The 19,069-nt window shown below is 39.0% G+C and overlaps 1 protein-coding gene across 1 annotated transcript in view; it reads right to left on the reverse strand.

Moving 5' to 3' along the window:
- Positions 1-2,984: 2,984 nt before the first annotated feature.
- Positions 2,985-19,069, reverse strand: part of LOC143589188 (disease resistance protein RPV1-like) — a 28,424-nt gene continuing 12,339 nt past the window's right edge. The window contains exon 5 of the mRNA XM_077070023.1: positions 2,985-3,214. Coding sequence (XP_076926138.1) covers positions 3,161-3,214 — 54 coding nt within the window. The 3' untranslated portion in view covers positions 2,985-3,160. The remainder of the gene's footprint in view (positions 3,215-19,069) is intronic.

Consider the following 19,069-nt stretch of genomic DNA (forward strand, 5'->3'; position numbering starts at 1 on the left):
AAAATACTTAAGGGCTGATACACTCAGAAATCACAAAAGTAAATCACAAAATTGTTTGAACATCAATTAATAAAAATGCATTCATTTTTAAAAAATTATTTGAAATCACCGGTGCTTGATGATTTGAAGAAAACAATAATAGGGCGCTTGATGAAATCACAATCGATTGCTTCAACGTTGATTACCTGAAGGAACATCAATCACACACCCACTAGAACTTCATTGATTAATGCTTGACTATGGACTGCTTAATACCTACACAAAATGCCGACTTCACATCAAAATTACTCTACCATCATCAAAGTTGAAATAAAATTAAGACAATATTTTACAGAATTTCGCAGGAGGCTGTGTATGCTGACATTTATTTTAAGGGTGTAAAACCTTATGACTCAAGCCGCCACGTAGACCCAACAATATATAGATCTTTCAATTGAAAAATGCTCTGCGAAAGATGCCTTATGCCTGCACTGTAGGTCCCAAAACGACCACCGAACGGTTTTGCTCTCGATAAACGTTTCGAGACGGGCGCGGTAAATCAAACGACAGAACATAAATAATATAAAGATAAGATGAATGTATGATCTCGTTGTCGCTTAAAAGATTGATAACATAAACAAAGAACCGACCCACCCAAGGTGAGCTCTCCTTGGGTGGATGATTTACACAATACAAACACACACATAAATGACAAAATAAGGCTCTATTTATAGCCAAACAACTAACATTCTAGAAGATCTTCTCCTGTTGAAGTTAAACGCGTGTCCCGAAGCTCTCGTTTCGTGTCCGGTTTCTTCGCCGGCTTTAATTATTCATTTGACCATTAATATATAACGGGTTTCGTAATTTGATATCGCAAGTCACACTTTTTAGCCCTACAATCACCCCTTGGCTTGTGATATCAAAACATCGTTGAACCGTGTCTCGCATCTTCACGAATCAACCCGGTAAAGCCGAAGCCTCTTCAATCACCCCTAAAGGTATGATCCACAAGGGATAACGATCAAATGAACAAAGCTTGTTATTTCCTCTTTAAGTCCAAATTCGTATCCAATTTGTTTAAAGTTTCTCAACTTCTCGAACGCCTCGAAAATAGCATAGAAAAAACATGCTTTGAACACGGTCAAACAATGAGGAAAACCGATCAATTTTGACTTTTTTTCAGTTTGGTCAACCACGGACGACAGTTATTTCTTGGCCCAAAAGTTATCTTTGTTGAATCATGGCCAAAAATTAATTCTCAACAGCCCAAAACATTTAAACCAGCCCATAGTAGAACATCCCATGTAGTTAGTTCAAGAAGCCCAAGTAAAATAACAAAGTTGGCCAAAACCCATTTTGAGCCCTAACTCCATCATTCTTTTAAAAACTTGGATTAGGGCACAAACCTTAAAACTTTTGTTGAGAACATAAGCAGCCGCCACCAACATCATCAGCTGCCATTCCGGCCGCCGGAAAACCAAATCTGGTGATTGTCGCCGGATTTTTTTTGTGAACTCTACCTCCGGTCACCACTCCATCCCAACATCATCACCATCAGTCGCCATCTCCATGATCTAATGGCGCAGGAAAATCGATTCCGGCGATCGCGCCGGAAAAAATTAAACACCAACACAAGCCCGTCACTGGCCATGTTCGTTCTTCTTCTTTCTTTCTTTCTTTTCTCTGTTCACCGCCGCCATCCATGGTGACCCGCTGGAAAAATGCTTCAGATCTGCAACTACCGTAACCCGAGGCTTGCCGGAATTTTGGCGTGTGACTGAACGGTCCCGAAACGCCCTGATCGGGTACTTGTAGATCCCGAACATTCGAATCTACAAGGAGAATGCTTCAAACACGCTTATTTCCCACTTTATTTTCATGATCTTCAAACTTTATTTTCAAAACTTCTAACTTTATTTCAAACTTCAACGGGGTTTAACGTCTCGGTTCGGGTAATAGCGGATATAGAACTCGAATATCAAGAGCAAAGTTGAATCATAAGATTTGACCCGCTCTGATACTAATTGTAGGTCCCAAAACGACCACCGAACAGTTTTGCCCTCGATAAACGTGTCGAGACGGGTGCGGTAAATCAACGACCGAACATAAATAATATAAAGATAAGATAAATGTACGATCTCGTTGTTGGTTAAAAGATTGATAACATAAACAAAGAACCGACCCACCCAAGGTGAGCTCCCCTTGGGTGGATGATTTACACAATACAAACACACACATAAATGACAAACATAAAGCTCTATTTATAGCCAAACAACTAACATTCTAGAAGATCTTCTCCCGTTGAAGTTAAACGCGTGTCCCGAAGCTCTCGTTTTGTGTCCGGTTTCCTCGTCGGCTTTAATTATTCATTTTACCATTAATATATAACGGGTTTCGTAATTTGATATCGCAAGTCACACTTTTTGGCCCTACATGCACCTTCTATATTAATCTCTTCCACCTTCTATATTAATCTCTTCCAGACTTTCCAAACGTCGAAGTTCTTCTGGCAATTTCTCAACTAGAATATACAAAAGCGGAGATCTAAATATATCAAAAATTTTCATGTTACATATGCTGCTCGGGAATCTCCTAAGGATATACAATCTGTAAGGTGTAACTCCTCTAAATTCTCTAATCTGCCAAGATCCTTTGGTAGTTGCTCGAGAAGCTCACAACATCTAAGTTTAAGAGATATCCGATGTTTCAACATGCAAATGCTATCTGGAAGATGCTTGATCTCTTTCATTGTCAAAGTTAAGTGCTTTAGACTTTCTAACATGTACAAATCCTTGGGCACTTCTGGGATACCGCCTTATAGTGTAAGTTCTATAGAATGTTGTAAATTACAAATGCTTGCTGAGAAAGCCTCAAGGTTTGTGCAAACACATAGACCAGAAGAAAGAAGCTTCTCAAGAATTCCACTTGATGAGGGCAGATCTTCATAATATACACACTTAAACTGAAACTTTGGCAAATTGTTGTCGGGATGCAGTGGGCATGTATCTAGAGACTCTACAGTTAGATTTTACATGAAAACTGCATAATCAAGAGCAGTAGCAATCAACCTTGAACAACCTCTTAAGTTTAAAAAGACAAGCTTTTTTAGGCATCCCATAGGATCGTGAATTTCTTGAAGAAAATAACATTTGAAGATCTAACCTCTCCAGATGTGTAGTCAACTCAAGGTTAACATTGAGACCTTAGAACTGCCAAGGTTGAGGAACTTAAGCTTTGGAAGTTCAACAAGCATGTGCAGTTTTACTAACTCATTACAATATGCTAGTTTCAATGTCTCTAAATATGGGGCCGACCCAATGTTAAAGCTATTCACCTTAGAACCATAAAGTTCGAGGAATTTGAGCATTGGACATTCAACCGGCATGTTCAGTTCTACTAAGTCCTTGCAATAATCCAGATATAACTTCATTAAATGTCATACCCTAACCTAAGGCGAAAATGTCGGGGCGTGAGCTGATTGCTCACAGCTCTCAAGGTACCATCATGCAATAGTTTAAAGGTGACAATATCTGTTTAATTTAATTAAATATTCAAATAAATTCAAATACAAAGTACAACTCATTAAACAAACAATGAATACAAATCTAAGTCTTGATTATAATTCTTTTAACTTAATTCTTCACTACGTCTTCACCAAATCTTACAACTAGTTCAAACAATAACTTGCATATGCGTATAAAATAGATTTTTTTTCAACAACACATGTTGAGTGAGTAGAATACCAGATTTTGACACTACAATAAGAATATATAATAAATAAAGAAAGGTGCAAATTGTTGATAAACAGTTAAGCCATATCATATAAACAAATCACACAAATATAAAGATAGGGCTAAAACGTTGCCATGCGTTGGACATTGGTTACCAAAAATGGGTTGTCAGTTAAACCATTGTCATGCGTCAGACGCCGGCCACTATGATGGTCGCATGATGACCTCTCCGAATGTATTCGAATAAAGAAAGTAAGCAAATAACAAGTTAGACATAAACTGATATACACACAAGAATAAACAATTGCAGTTTTGAATGCTAGATAATAGATAACTACTGTAAATACGTATATGTCCTCAAAAAGGTTGAAAAGAGGTAAAAATGGGAGTGATTACTCACCTGATCAAATAGGCAAAGCGATAATGATTTGATAATAAAAAGAGGTAGATCAAGCTTTTCAGGGGCGAGAAATCCTTAGTAACAATAATTGGGAGAAATAAATATGATTTGAAAACATATCTAAAAACTAGATAGAGATTCAGAAAGTTGCTGATGATTGGGTGTGTTCTTGCGAAAGTTAATTATTACATAGTTTTATTATTGATTTTATTATCAAAGTTTTATCGTAAATAATATGATTTTATTATCTAAAATACATAAAATACTTAAATACATATTTATAAAATTTTGGACAGATTATATAAAGAGATTTGTTTTAAATGTTTATTTGAAACTAAAAATACGTTTAAAATATACATTATTAATAATAATAATATAGAATCGTTTATAAATACTCGAGCTTATAACCATATTTTGATATCCTAAATAAAAAAATTATACCATTTAATTTAAAAAACCTTATCAAACCCTTTATTATAAAAACCTTTATTAATTTAATACATAATATATTCACATATATACATATAATTATATTTATATAGTTCAAGAACAAACCCTAGAATCATCAATCGTTTAATCTCGTTCATATACGATCAATTACCAATAGGGTTAATGATCCAGACTCTTAGACAAACTAATCCATATAAAATAATTACCTTAACGATGATTAAACAGTGGTTAAATTGGAACGAACAGGGTCGGCCAAGAACGATGACGGTACAATCCGATCGATATAATCAAATTAGTTATAGGGGTTAGATTGGCGCTGATATGAGGATAGTGTACGCAGTTTTAATTGTGTTATGGTGCTCGTTAAGGAGTATATTCATGAATGCGCTATGGCGGTTAAGTACAATTAGGCATTACGTATCAGTTTGATTAATTTTACAAATTAACGAGTGTTGGTAGGCCGTAAATGGAAAGATTAACAAGATCCTTGATTCAATTACCAAGTATACAACGAGAATTGCGGTAAAAGATACGATCTGGGTAATTGGGTTGCGAGTTTGGGGTGATAAACGGGTTGGGTAAATGGATTTATGGGTTAAAGGTTTATAATATTCATATATTGCAAATCAGTCCCTTTACTATTGAGGTGGATCCAAAATAGGGTTTAAGTTTAGTTTTGGGTTAAATTTGAATATAAATCAAAGTTATTTTATATATATTAAATTGATATAATAAACAATATTAATACAATAATAAAAAACTCGATAGACGTGATTATTTTCTCGGTATAATTTCTCGAACATAAAAGCAGGTCGGGTATCAGATATAACATATAAGTTTGAAAAATTAGAGTTGTTACAGTCTCCCCTACTTTAGGGAATTTTGTCCAGAAATTAAAGAATACCATAACAAAACCATTAACTTTTGAGGAAAAGAAAACTTTTAAATATAATTTAAAAATTTATCATAATACAGAACTTTGGATAGTCAAAACAACGCTCCAAATGAAAATCCGATGAGGGCACTTATATATAAGATGTACCGGCAGCGTATCCACCATGTCCTTATCATCTTTACATTTGTACCGTTATCCCAACTACTTTTGATTATATATCATGACACACAATGGTACACATCATGATTTCCATGCGAGAACTTCGATAATTATGTTTTGGACCACAATTACTTTCATTGTCGGATGGTCCACATAACTCGTCTCATCGTGTGGGTTACAAAACATTTGAAAGACATAACATGGTGATAAAGTTTTTAAACATTTTCCTTGTAAACTAGAATGTCATATTTATATAAAACATTGCTAAAAATGAATTGAACGGTTGAGTTGATTTAATTAAAATACTAAAGTTTCTAAAATCTCCTTTGATATAAGGATTTATTTATATAAGGATATAAATCTTAAGAGTTGGAAATGAAAGGATTCCTTGCAGTGGGTATTGAGATGGGTTAGGATTGAATTAGGATACACAATTTAAACAAGAGGTACGGTATTGTAAATGATTGTCTTTGGAAAGTAAGATTAATTTTATTGCCTGAGATAAAACGCTTAAAACTTATGGGTTATTCAAATTGTATTGTTTCAAAACCAACAAAAAATTGCTATAGTGTATGATTGATTTGACAAAAATATCTTTAGATAAAAATGACGAAAACAACAAAAGTCTTCTTTGAGAAAACTTACTTACGATTGATTTGATTCATCTTGATTTAAAAGACCTTGATTAATTGAATTTACAAAAATTTGAATAATTTGGGGTTAATTTATTTGAGATTGCTTGATTAGGTTGAACTTGTATGTGTTGCAAAAGCGGTGTTTGATTTGAGTTGGTTTGATAAACTTGAGCTAGATGAATATGAATAATTCGAGGACACACATGGCGTAGATGATTAGGGTTTCCATAGTGGTAGAAAGCACATGCAGCAGGTGTATTGGGTTAAGTATACGACATATACCGTTGTGGGACGTCTTGTGCACTAAGCGATGTAGGGTAAGTATTTGTAGGGATGATCGAAGAGATTACATTGGGTGTAAAAACGACATGAGGATTGAGTGGAATGATGAAAGTTACTAGTTGAGCATAACGAGAGGTAAAGTTTCTTGCTCAGGATACTTTGATTTTGCCGAGATTGATGATTGATTTGGTTAACAACATAGTTTATCTTGATTTGAATTGCGCTTGTTTTTGTTGTTGTTGTCATGAGGATGAGTATGGGTAAATGAATTTAAACAATCAGCAAAGAAGTTAATGAACATGATTGAATTTGTTGTATTAATGTTTTGAAATTGAGTTCACATTCTAGAGATTGCAGCAGTTAACTCCTTGGCTATACAAGCAGCCATACATCGGTTATAAGAACCAAATGATTGATGTCGAGGATGACGATGATTTCTTTGGGAAGACATTCTATGATGATAAAAAATAAAGATTTATAAGGTGAATGATACGTTGAGGAAATCATATAAATAATAAAAGAATAATTGTTTTAGATAACTTATAATAACTTAGCTTTTATGAATAGGGATTTGCGTCGTATCAAGAGGAGTAGAGGTAAAAGATTGTAAGATGAGGGGTGCATTGCGTAAATACATACGAGTTGATGTAGTCAAAACGATTAATGCGTGATAACTAGATGAGGAGATAAGGTCAGTTTAAAAGTTAATTTTTTATTTGATTAAGTCAACTTAACAAACAACTAACGAAACAAAGTTTGTGTGTTGGCCTCCTATGAGCTTTCCATGGCAGTTTGAATGCCCAACAAAACTAACAAATAAAAGTAACTGAGTTGAACCGCCATGAGCATTAAATGACATTTTAAATGGTCCAACAAATTAACGAATTAACAATACAATAGAATTTGTCGGGCCATGAGCATTACATGACGTTTTAATCGACCAAACTAAATAACGAATAAACGAGAGAAAAATATGAGTAGTTGGAGCATCCCGTGAACCACCACGTATGATGAACTCCAATAAAATAACATTCAAAACAAGTTGAGGAACGGATAGTAGGAGTGCCCATGGATACCATGGATTTTTCACCTAACGAACCATTTAAATAACAAAACACAATAATCGAAATTTACCGAATTAAGCAATGAACCACCGTGAATTCGGTTTAAAATCAACCTAAGGTGTCGGTCATATAACAGTGGTGTTTCACTTCGGCCTAGAGGAACTTGTCATACTACCTAGACTTAAGGTGAAGGAGTAAAAACAAAATTAGGGAATTCTAAAGGAATTTCCCAAATATGAAAGGCAATATGATTTAATTTAAATTATTTAAGAAAAATTATCTTTGAAGGTTGAGGCATAGCCTCGGAGTTATGTGTGTGTGCATGAAAATATAATAATAAACAATCATTAACTAATTATCTAAGAAAGCTGTAAATAATAAATTTTGAACACATAAGGCAAACAGATAAGCACGTATGAGGCTCCTAAGCATGTTATTAAGGTACCACTAACGACCTATCTTAAACCTTCGGCTCTATACCAACTAGTCACACCCCAACTTAAGGCAGAAATGCCTGGGCGTGAGATGATTGCTCACAGCTCTCAATGTACTATCATGCAATAATTTAAAGGTGACAATATCTATTTAATTTAATTAAATATTCAAATAAGTTCAAATACAAAGTACAACTCATTAAACAAACAATGAATACAAATCTAAGTCTTGATTATAATTCTTTTAACTTAATTCTCCACTAAGTCTTCACCAAATCTTGCAACTAGTTCAAACAATAACATGCATATGCGTATAAAATATAAATTTTGTCAGTAACACATGTTGAGTGAGTAAAACACCAGATTTTGACACTACAATTACAATAAGAATTTATAATAAATAAAGAAATATGCAAACTGTTCCTGTGAGATAAACAGTTAAGCTATAGCATATAAACAAATCAAACAAATATAAAGATAGGGCTAAACCGTTGCCATGCGTCGAGCATTGGTTACCAAAGATGGGTTGTGTGACAATCGTCAATTTCAGGTTAACTCCGTTAACTCAACTCCGTCAATTCAAACTTTAAGATCGTTGAATCTATAACGCACACTTCATTACATTTAAACTAGGGTTTAAATGACGCTTAACACTTACTACATGTGTAGTCTTTCGGGATTTGCACCGAAACGCAAACGAGTTGACGCAAACGATTGATAAATAAACGACAAACGTAAAAGCAATAATTATGTGATTATTATGTGTTAGGATTATGTGCTATGTGATAATACTATGGTCATGTTAACTTATTGGGCAAGTATGATGGAATGTTCTAGAAAAACAACACTTGGAAAGAAGAGGGACTAGAATGTAACTTGATTATCTATAAATATAAATTAAACACTAAACCCTAACTATTATTATTATTATTAAACCTCCGATCGGCCTCCCCTTGCTCCCCTCTCCACGGCTGCCGTCCACAAAGATCACACACACACACATCAATCAAGAGATTAATCCAAGAACTAGGTGCTAGGAAGGTATACTTGATCATCCCTTACCTCCTTGTTGTGTAATTTTGATGTTTAATGGGTTGTATGTAAACCCTAAGTAGGCCGATTATATGTATGTATGTGATCAATATGATTCTTGTTAGTTGCATAATAGATTGATAACTAGATTGATGTTGTTGCATGATTCATTGTTGTCTTTGATTTGGATTAGAACACAAACCCTAATCTTGTATGTATGGTGTGATTGATATGCATGGATAGTAGTTATAGTGTCTAGAAGGTTATATGGATGCATGATAGTTCATAGGTTATGATTATGTTGAGTTTTGATGTGAACAGATTCTGGACAGAATGTATATACGATGTTTAACTGACTGTAACGAAGTGTAAACGTGAAAATTGATTGAGATTGTGGGTACTGCAGTAAACTAGGTTGAGTCTAGTTTCTATAAAGTATAAATTCGTAATTTTTGGATAAGTGGAAGTATACTTTTATGATTTTACAAAAACGTGATGCAAAGCTGAGCTGTTAGACCTGCTGTTAGGTTATGTTGTAAATGTTATATCTCATGAACTACGAGACCAATTGGGTTGGTTCCACTTCTGGAAGATGACTCACTGAGTTAGGAACCAAACCCAAGTGGTCTTGCATTTATTGGATTTTTCGTTTAACGGGAATCGCAAATAACATTCTGTTGCGCATGAATCTGACTGATATGAGTTTACTGTAGTGTTTTGATCATTATGAGTAATCTAGATGGAATAAAAATAAGATAAAATATGTTCTGGAAACCTAAGACATGTATGCTTCTGTGGTAAATTTTGGTGAATTAATTGAGATGATATGATCAGTGAAATAGTACAATCTTTCAAGTAGAAATTCTGTCATAACGAAACTAGCTGCTGAGTTGTATATGAATGCATGAAATATGATAGTTTTATATAATTGTTGTATTTTGACCAAAATACCCTTGTGGGGAATAGTTGTTGGTTGATTGCCATGAATTGACCAAATTGCCCTTTTGGGAATAATGGTTAGTTAGTCTTTGTTTGTTGACCAAAATGCCCTTACGGGAATAATTGCTAGTTAATTGTGGTGTGTGACCAAGTTGCCCTTACGGGGAGAAATTGCTAGTGATATACATTATTAGTACGTGACACGAAAGTAATTGCTCACTCACGTATCGTATCACAATTGTACTTGTTTAAGCCACACACGATTCACAAACGAAACACGAAACATGTTACGTGCATAGGTATTATGTGCCGAGTCTAGAGACTCGTTAAATGTTCCGATACTTAGAAAATCTCTTTGTTATTTTAGAACGCTAGAGAGTTTTCTACGACGCGCATCACTTGGTGATCTAGATCGGATATTCTTCGCAAACAGTGAGTTCACTTACCCCACTCTTAAACTGGTTTCATACGTTTTTCACTTGGGGGAGATAACATACTCCGATAAACATATTTTCTGAGATAAACGCATATGTAAGATTTTGTTATAAATTATATATCACTTGTAAAGGCTAAGCGGCATACGTAACATTTGAAGTCCCACACATCGGACCGGTTAATATTTGGAATAGCGAGTCTCTATTGAGTAGTACTACTGGGTTTGACAAACCCCACCCGACGCTAAGCTCAACTGGAGGTTGAGTGGGTGTAATTTTGGCTAACACTTACCATGGTCTGGAGGACCTGGTGACGGGCACTTGATAAACAGTCAGCTTCGGTCGCGAACCACTTAGCGATACTTGTTGTATAGATTAGCTACCTATCGATATATAATTTGACATAACACTATCTGGTAATGCAAAACACTTTAACGTTGTAACGTGGTTACACAACACTTAAACGTCGTAACGGGGTTACGCCACACTTTAACGTTGTAACGTGGTTACACAACACTTAAACGTCGTAACGGGGTTACGCAACACTTAAACGCCGTAACGTGGTTACGCAACACTGAAACACCGTAACGAGGTTACGCAAAACGCTAAACGATTTATATTATATAACTTGTGAACTCACCAACCTCGTGTTGACCCCTTTTAGTATGTTATTCTCAGGTAGCCGAGGCGGGCGCGCGGTTTAGGAGCATGCATTAATTGAAAACACCTTTATTCTGCAAACTTAATTTTAACAGTTACATTTGGTTTTAAGTCGTCCTGCGTGACGAAACCTGTGAATTAAGGTTTTACGCTTCCGCACTTATTTGCATTTAAACGTTTTTATGGTTTGATTATAACTGATGATTCCGATCCTGCCAGTTCACACCCTCTGACGGTAAAAATCCGTTAGTGGATTTTGAGGGTGTGACAGATTGGTATCAGAGCCATTGGTTATAGCGAACTAGGAAGCTGCATGCATACTAGACTATAACCGCGACGACCCATTAGTTATAATAATACGCACTGCATAGGTTTGTGTAGTCTTGAAATCTTATCTCTTTACCTCTTTCGCTCATACGCGCGCGCATACACGGCTTACCTGTAGGAATGTCGACGCCACCCTCATCATCATCCGATTCGATGACGCATGCTCACGGGAAGGAACCTCAGTTACCTACCGCCTCGCCACCCCGCGTAGTCCCGGAACTCGCAGCTCCCGCACCGAAGAGGTACCGCCTATCCGGAGGCCTTTACGAAAACGACGTTAGCTGGGATTGGTACCCTAACATGATCAGACGTATGGTCTATCGCGAACAAGTTCCCCCGTTGCCTCACCCGAACCACCCTGCTTATCCCAACACCCTACCACCCATAACCGAACACGTAGAGAGAGTTCTCGCAGCTGTTGTTTCATGCTTGGAGCGTGATGTGGGTTACATGCGCTACACTAGAGAAAATGTTGCCAGACTGTTTAAAGACGGAACCGAGACTAAGGAGGAGATTGCCCGCATGGCAGCGGCAATGAAAGATATGCAAGAGACTAGTGAGCAACAAACGAAGGTTATGATGAAGATGCAAGCCGAGATGATAGACTTGCAAGAGCAACTCCAAGTAGCAAGGACCCGAACCGAGATAGCTTTAGAGCGCTGCAATGTCTTGCAAATGCAGATTGCTCAGAACGCAGCCGAGCCTGAGGCCGAGCCTGAGGCGGAGCCTGAGACCGAACCTGAAGAAGATCCCGAAGAGGAGCCTGAAGAAGATCCTGTGGAAGATCCCGAGGTAGAACCCGAAGAGGAACCGGAGGAAGAACCGGCTGAGCCAGAGGCACACTCAGAGGTGTCCACAGACGATGTACAAACGTCCAGATCCTTGGATTGGAACTGGCTAACGCGATGAACTGGGAGGAGTTCAAAACATGATGCGAGAGGAGTGCTGTCCGAGGGAGGAAATTTCGAAGTTAGAGTCGGAGTTTTGGTCGTTGAAAATGGTGGGTTCAGAGATTGAAGCCTACACTACTCGTTCGCACGAGTTGGCAGTGATGTGTCCGCGGATGGTGGACCCGCCGAGCAAAAGGATAGAGATGTACATTGATGGGTTAGCACCACAGATTCAGGGTATGGTGACGTCTTCCAGACCAGCCACGATCCAACAAGCGATCCGTTTAGCTCACAAACTAACGGATCAGGCTGTGAACCAAGGTGCGCTACCACCTAGGGGTTCGACCACTAAAGCCCGTGACAACCCGAGTAATGACCACGTCAGCAACAGTAACAGCAACAGCAACCCGAACAGCGGGAAGAGAAAGTTCGACAACACCAGATCTTCATCCTCGAACCTCCCACCGCAACAACACTACCGTAAGCCCGAGTTCACTCGGAGCTTTAACACTCAGAATCACAACAACAACAACAACAACGGTAGCGGGCAGGTTTCGAGCGGATATGCTGGGAAATATCCAAAGCGCAACAGGTGCAACTTTCATCATGTTGTTCAGTGTGACCGTGTCAAGTGTCAAAGATGCGGAAAGATAGGTCACCAAGCGAAGGAATGTAGAGTTGACCTTGCGGCGAAGGGTGCTCCTAAACAACCGATGACGACTAAGGGATGTTTTGAATGTGGACAGGAAGGTCATTTCCGGAAGGATTGCCCCAAGCTGAAAAAGAATGACAACAATGGGGGTAATGGAAGTGGCAGTAATGGTGGAGGCAATGGCAAAGGAAGAGCGTTTGTGATTGGATCGGGTCAAGCCCGCAATGATCCGCATGTGGTGTCCGGTAAGTTCCCTGTAAACGATTATTTTGCTTCTATTTTGTTTGACACTAGAGCTGATAGGAGTTTTGTGTCGAAAGCCTTTAGCCAACTTTTAGACCTTACTCCAACCCCGTTAGACGCTAAGTTTCCTGTTGAATTAGCTAACGGTAAAACTGTAGTAACAACTCATATACTTGCGGGATGTAAGTTAAAACTGTCAGGTCATGTCTTTGACATCGACCTTATTCCTTTTACGCTTAGTAGTTTCGATGTCGTTGTCGGCATGGACTGGTTATCCGAGAACCGAGCGGAGATTATATGCCATGATAAGATAGTTCATATTACCACCCCTTCCGGCGAGATCATTTCGGTCCGAGGCGAGAGAAGCGGCACGACCACTAGCATCATCACCCTTATGAAAGCACAGAAGTATCTACGAAAGGGTCATCCGGCAATTTTGGCGCAGATTATTGAGAAACCCGCGGAGGAGAAACGAATTGAAGACATACCAGTTGTACGGGACTTTCCGGAAGTTTTCCCGGAGGATTTGCCCGGACTCCCTCCCATTCGTCAAGTCGAATTCCAAATCGAGTTGACACCCGGTGCAGCACCCATAGCACGAGCCCCGTATCGACTCGCACCGGCGGAACTTCAGGAGTTGTCCACTCAGTTGCAAGATTTGTTGGATAAGGGTTTTATCCGACCTAGCTCATCGCCATGGGGAGCCCCTGTCTTGTTTGTCCGAAAGAAAGACGGGACTTTCCGAATGTGCATCGACTACCGGGAGTTGAACAAGGTGACGGTCAAGAACCGTTATCCTTTACCCCGAATTGATGATTTGTTTGACCAGCTTCAGGGATCGAGTTACTACTCGAAGATCGATCTACGATCCGGTTACCACCAGCTGAGAGTGCGCAAAGAAGATATCTCAAAGACGGCTTTCAGAACACGGTATGGTCACTACGAGTTCTCGGTTATGCCTTTTGGCCTAACCAACGCGCCAGCAGTATTTATGGATCTCATGAATCGAGTATGCAAGGCGTACCTCGACAAGTTCGTGATTGTTTTCATCGATGATATTCTCGTCTACTCCCAGAACGAGACTGACCACGAAGAGCACTTAAGGGTAATTCTGGAGCTATTGAAGAAGGAACAACTGTATGCTAAACTCTCGAAATGTGAATTCTGGCTTCGCGAGGTTCACTTTTTAGGACATGTGATCAATGAGAATGGTATCCATGTCGATCCCGGTAAGGTAGAGGCCATCAAAAACTGGGAAGCACCTAAGACTCCGACTGAGGTGCGACAATTCCTAGGGCTGCCCGGCTACTACCGGCGTTTCATCGAGGGATTTTCAAAGATTGCTCAACCCCTCACCGCTTTGACTCACAAGGGCACTAAGTACAACTGGGGTGACGCGCAAGAATCCGCTTTTCAACTGTTGAAAACCAAGCTTTGTAGCGCCCCTATTTTAGCCCTCCCCGAGGGAACGGAAAATTTTGAGGTACACTGTGACGCATCTATACAAGGTCTCGGTTGTGTGCTGATGCAACTCGAGAAAGTTATAGCCTACGCCTCTCGACAACTACGGGTTCACGAGAAGAACTACACGACCCATGATTTGGAACTCGGAGCTGTGGTGTTTGCTCTTAAGATATGGAGGCATTACTTGTACGGTACCAAGTTTACCATTTACACCGACCACAAGAGTCTCCAACATATCTACGATCAGAAGGAGCTGAACATGCGACAGCGTCGTTGGGTCGAGCTGCTTAAAGATTACGATTGTGCCATCAAGTACCACCCTGGCAAGGCCAATGTGGTGGCCGACGCCCTCAGCAGAAAAGAAACAGATAAACCCAGACGGGTGAGAGCATTGCAACTTACGATTCATACCAACTTACCCGATCAGATTCGCGATGCACAACTTGAAGCTTTGAAAGATGATAATCTTCCATCGGAACTCATGCGGGGCATGAACAAACAACTTGAAGCCAGATCGGACGGGGTCCGATATTTTGAGAACCGGATTTGGGTTCCACGATACGGAGAGTTGAGAACTCTAGTGATGGACGAAGCTCACAAGTCCCGATATTCTATCCACCCTGGCTTAGATAAAATGTATCACGATTTAAAGGCACTTTACTGGTGGCCAAACATGAAAGCCGACATTGCCACCTACGTGAGCAAATGCTTGACTTGTGCCAGAGTCAAGATTGAATACCAGAAACCATCTGGTCTACTGCAACAACCGGAACTCCCAATGTGGAAATGGGAGCACATCTCAATGGATTTTATTACGGGTTTGCCTAAGACACCAACGGGATGCGATACCATCTGGGTGATCGTTGACCGGTTGACTAAATCGGCACACTTCCTAGCAATTAAGGAAACAGACAAAATGGAAAGACTAACTCGCGTATACATGACGGAAGTGGTGTCTAGACACGGAGTGCCTGTCTCAATCATTTCCGATCGAGATTCTCGTTTCACCTCTCACTTTTGGAAGTCGCTGCAAAGCGCACTGGGCACCCGTCTCGATATGAGTACAGCATACCATCCTCAGACGGATGGGCAAAGTGAACGAACTATTCAGACCCTGGAGGATATGTTGCGTGCATGCGTTTTAGATTTCGGAAAAAGTTGGGAACCCCACTTACCCTTGGTAGAGTTTTCGTATAATAACAGCTACCACGCAAGTATTAAGGCAGCGCCGTTTGAAGCGCTGTACGGACGGAAGTGTCGATCACCACTCTGCTGGGCAGAGGTGGGTGACAGCCAAATCACTGGTCCAGAACTGGTACTCGAAACCTCGGAAAAGATTGTTCAAATCCGAAATCGCATGGCAGCAGCACGAGATCGCCAAAAGAGTTACGCCGACAAGCGCCGAAAACCTCTCGAATTTCAAGTGAACGATCGGGTGTTACTCAAAGTCTCACCTTGGAAAGGTGTGGTTCGCTTTGGGAAGCGAAACAAACTCAACCCACGATATGTTGGTCCGTACCGGATAACTGAGCGCATTGGTCCAGTGGCGTACCGACTGGACCTACCAGCAGAACTCGGTGGCGTACATGATGTATTCCACGTATCAAATTTGAAGAAATGCCTATCTGATGAAACCCAAGTAGTCCCTTTGGAGGAACTACAAGTTGATGAACAGTTACGTTTCATTGAGGAACCAGTCGAGGTTTTGGATTGGGAAACCAAAACGCTCGAACACAGCAAAATTCCAATCGTTAAGGTTCGCTGGAACTCGAGACGTGGACCGGAGTTCACGTGGGAACGCGAGGATCAAATGATGAAAAAGTATCCTCACCTTTTTGAAGGGCTAACCAAACACAGAAAACCGCGAAACCCGGCAAACCGTCAAACATCACCGGAGGTATGAATTAAATTTCGGGACGAAATTTCTTTTTACTAGGGGATGATATGACAAACTGAAATTTTTCTTCTTACTCTTTCAGACCCTCATCACGACTTGACTCAAATTTTCGGGACAAAAATTCTTTAACATGGGAATGATGTGACAATCGTCAATTTCAGGTTAACTCCGTTAACTCAACTCCGTCAATTCAAACTTTAAGATCGTTGAATCTATAACGCACACTTCATTACATTTAAACTAGGGTTTAAATGACGCTTAACACTTACTACATGTGTAGTCTTTCGGGATTTGCACCGAAACGCAAACGAGTTGACGCAAACGATTGATAAATAAACGACAAACGTAAAAGCAATAATTATGTGATTATTATGTGTTAGGATTATGTGCTATGTGATAATACTATGGTCATGTTAACTTATTGGGCAAGTATGATGGAATGCTCTAGAAAAACAACACTTGGAAAGAAGAGGGACTAGAATGTAACTTGATTATCTATAAATATAACTTAAACACTAAACCCTAACTATTATTATTATTATTAAACCTCCGATCGGCCTCCCCTTGCTCCCCTCTCCACGGCTGCCGTCCACAAAGATCACACACACACACATCAATCAAGAGATTAATCCAAGAACTAGGTGCTAGGAAGGTATACTTGATCATCCCTTACCTCCTTGTTGTGTAATTTTGATGTTTAATGGGTTGTATGTAAACCCTAAGTAGGCCGATTATATGTATGTATGTGATCAATATGATTCTTGTTAGTTGCATAATAGATTGATAACTAGATTGATGTTGTTGCATGATTCATTGTTGTCTTTGATTTGGATTAGAACACAAACCCTAATCTTGTATGTATGGTGTGATTGATATGCATGGATAGTAGTTATAGTGTCTAGAAGGTTATATGGATGCATGATAGTTCATAGGTTATGATTATGTTGAGTTTTGATGTGAACAGATTCTGGACAGAATGTATATACGATGTTTAACTGACTGTAACGAAGTGTAAACGTGAAAATTGATTGAGATTGTGGGTACTGCAGTAAACTAGGTTGAGTCTAGTTTCTATAAAGTATAAATTCGTAATTTTTGGATAAGTGGAAGTATACTTTTATGATTTTACAAAAACGTGATGCAAAGCTGAGCTGTTAGACCTGCTGTTAGGTTATGTTGTAAATGTTATATCTCATGAACTACGAGACCAATTGGGTTGGTTCCACTTCTGGAAGATGACTCACTGAGTTAGGAACCAAACCCAAGTGGTCTTGCATTTATTGGATTTTTCGTTTAACGGGAATCGCAAATAACATTCTGTTGCGCATGAATCTGACTGATATGAGTTTACTGTAGTGTTTTGATCATTATGAGTAATCTAGATGGAATAAAAATAAGATAAAATATGTTCTGGAAACCTAAGACATGTATGCTTCTGTGGTAAATTTTGGTGAATTAATTGAGATGATATGATCGGTGAAATAGTACAATCTTTCAAGTAGAAATTCTGTCATAACGAAACTAGCTGCTGAGTTGTATATGAATGCATGAAATATGATAGTTTTATATAATTGTTGTATTTTGACCAAAATACCCTTGTGGGGAATAGTTGCTGGTTGATTGCCATGAATTGACCAAATTGCCCTTTTGGGAATAATGGTTAGTTAGTCTTTGTTTGTTGACCAAAATGCCCTTACGGGAATAATTGCTAGTTAATTGTGGTGTGTGACCAAGTTGCCCTTACGGGGAGAAATTGCTAGTGATATACATTATTAGTACGTGACACGAAAGTAATTGCTCACTCACGTATCGTATCACAATTGTACTTGTTTAAGCCACACACGATTCACAAACGAAACACGAAACATGTTACGTGCATAGGTATTATGTGCCGAGTCTAGAGACTCGTTAAATGTTCCGATACTTAGAAAATCTCTTTGTTATTTTAGAACGCTAGAGAGTTTTCTACGACGCACATCACTTGGTGATCTAGATCGGATATTCTTCGCAAACAGTGAGTTCACTTACCCCACTCTTAAACTGGTTTCATACGTTTTTCACTTGGGGGAGATAACATACTCCGATAAACATATTTTCTGAGATAAACGCATATGTAAGATTTTGTTATAAATTATATATCACTTGTAAAGGCTAAGCGGCATACGTAACATTTGAAGTCCCACACATCGGACCGGTTAATATTTGGAATAGCGAGTCTCTATTGAGTAGTACTACTGGGTTTGACAAACCCCACCCGACGCTAAGCTCAACTGGAGGTTGAGTGGGTGTAATTTTGGCTAACACTTACCATGGTCTGGAGGACCTGGTGACGGGCACTTGATAAACAGTCAGCTTCGGTCGCGAACCACTTAGCGATACTTGTTGTATAGATTAGCTACCTATCGATATATAATTTGACATAACACTATCTGGTAATGCAAAACACTTTAACGTTGTAACGTGGTTACACAACACTTAAACGTCGTAACGGGGTTACGC

Source organism: Bidens hawaiensis, unplaced genomic scaffold (assembly GCF_021521415.1).
Source record: "Bidens hawaiensis isolate Kalapana, Puna unplaced genomic scaffold, B.hawaiensis_p1.1 tig00001576_1, whole genome shotgun sequence".
In the NCBI taxonomy this organism is placed as follows: domain Eukaryota; kingdom Viridiplantae; phylum Streptophyta; class Magnoliopsida; order Asterales; family Asteraceae; genus Bidens; species Bidens hawaiensis.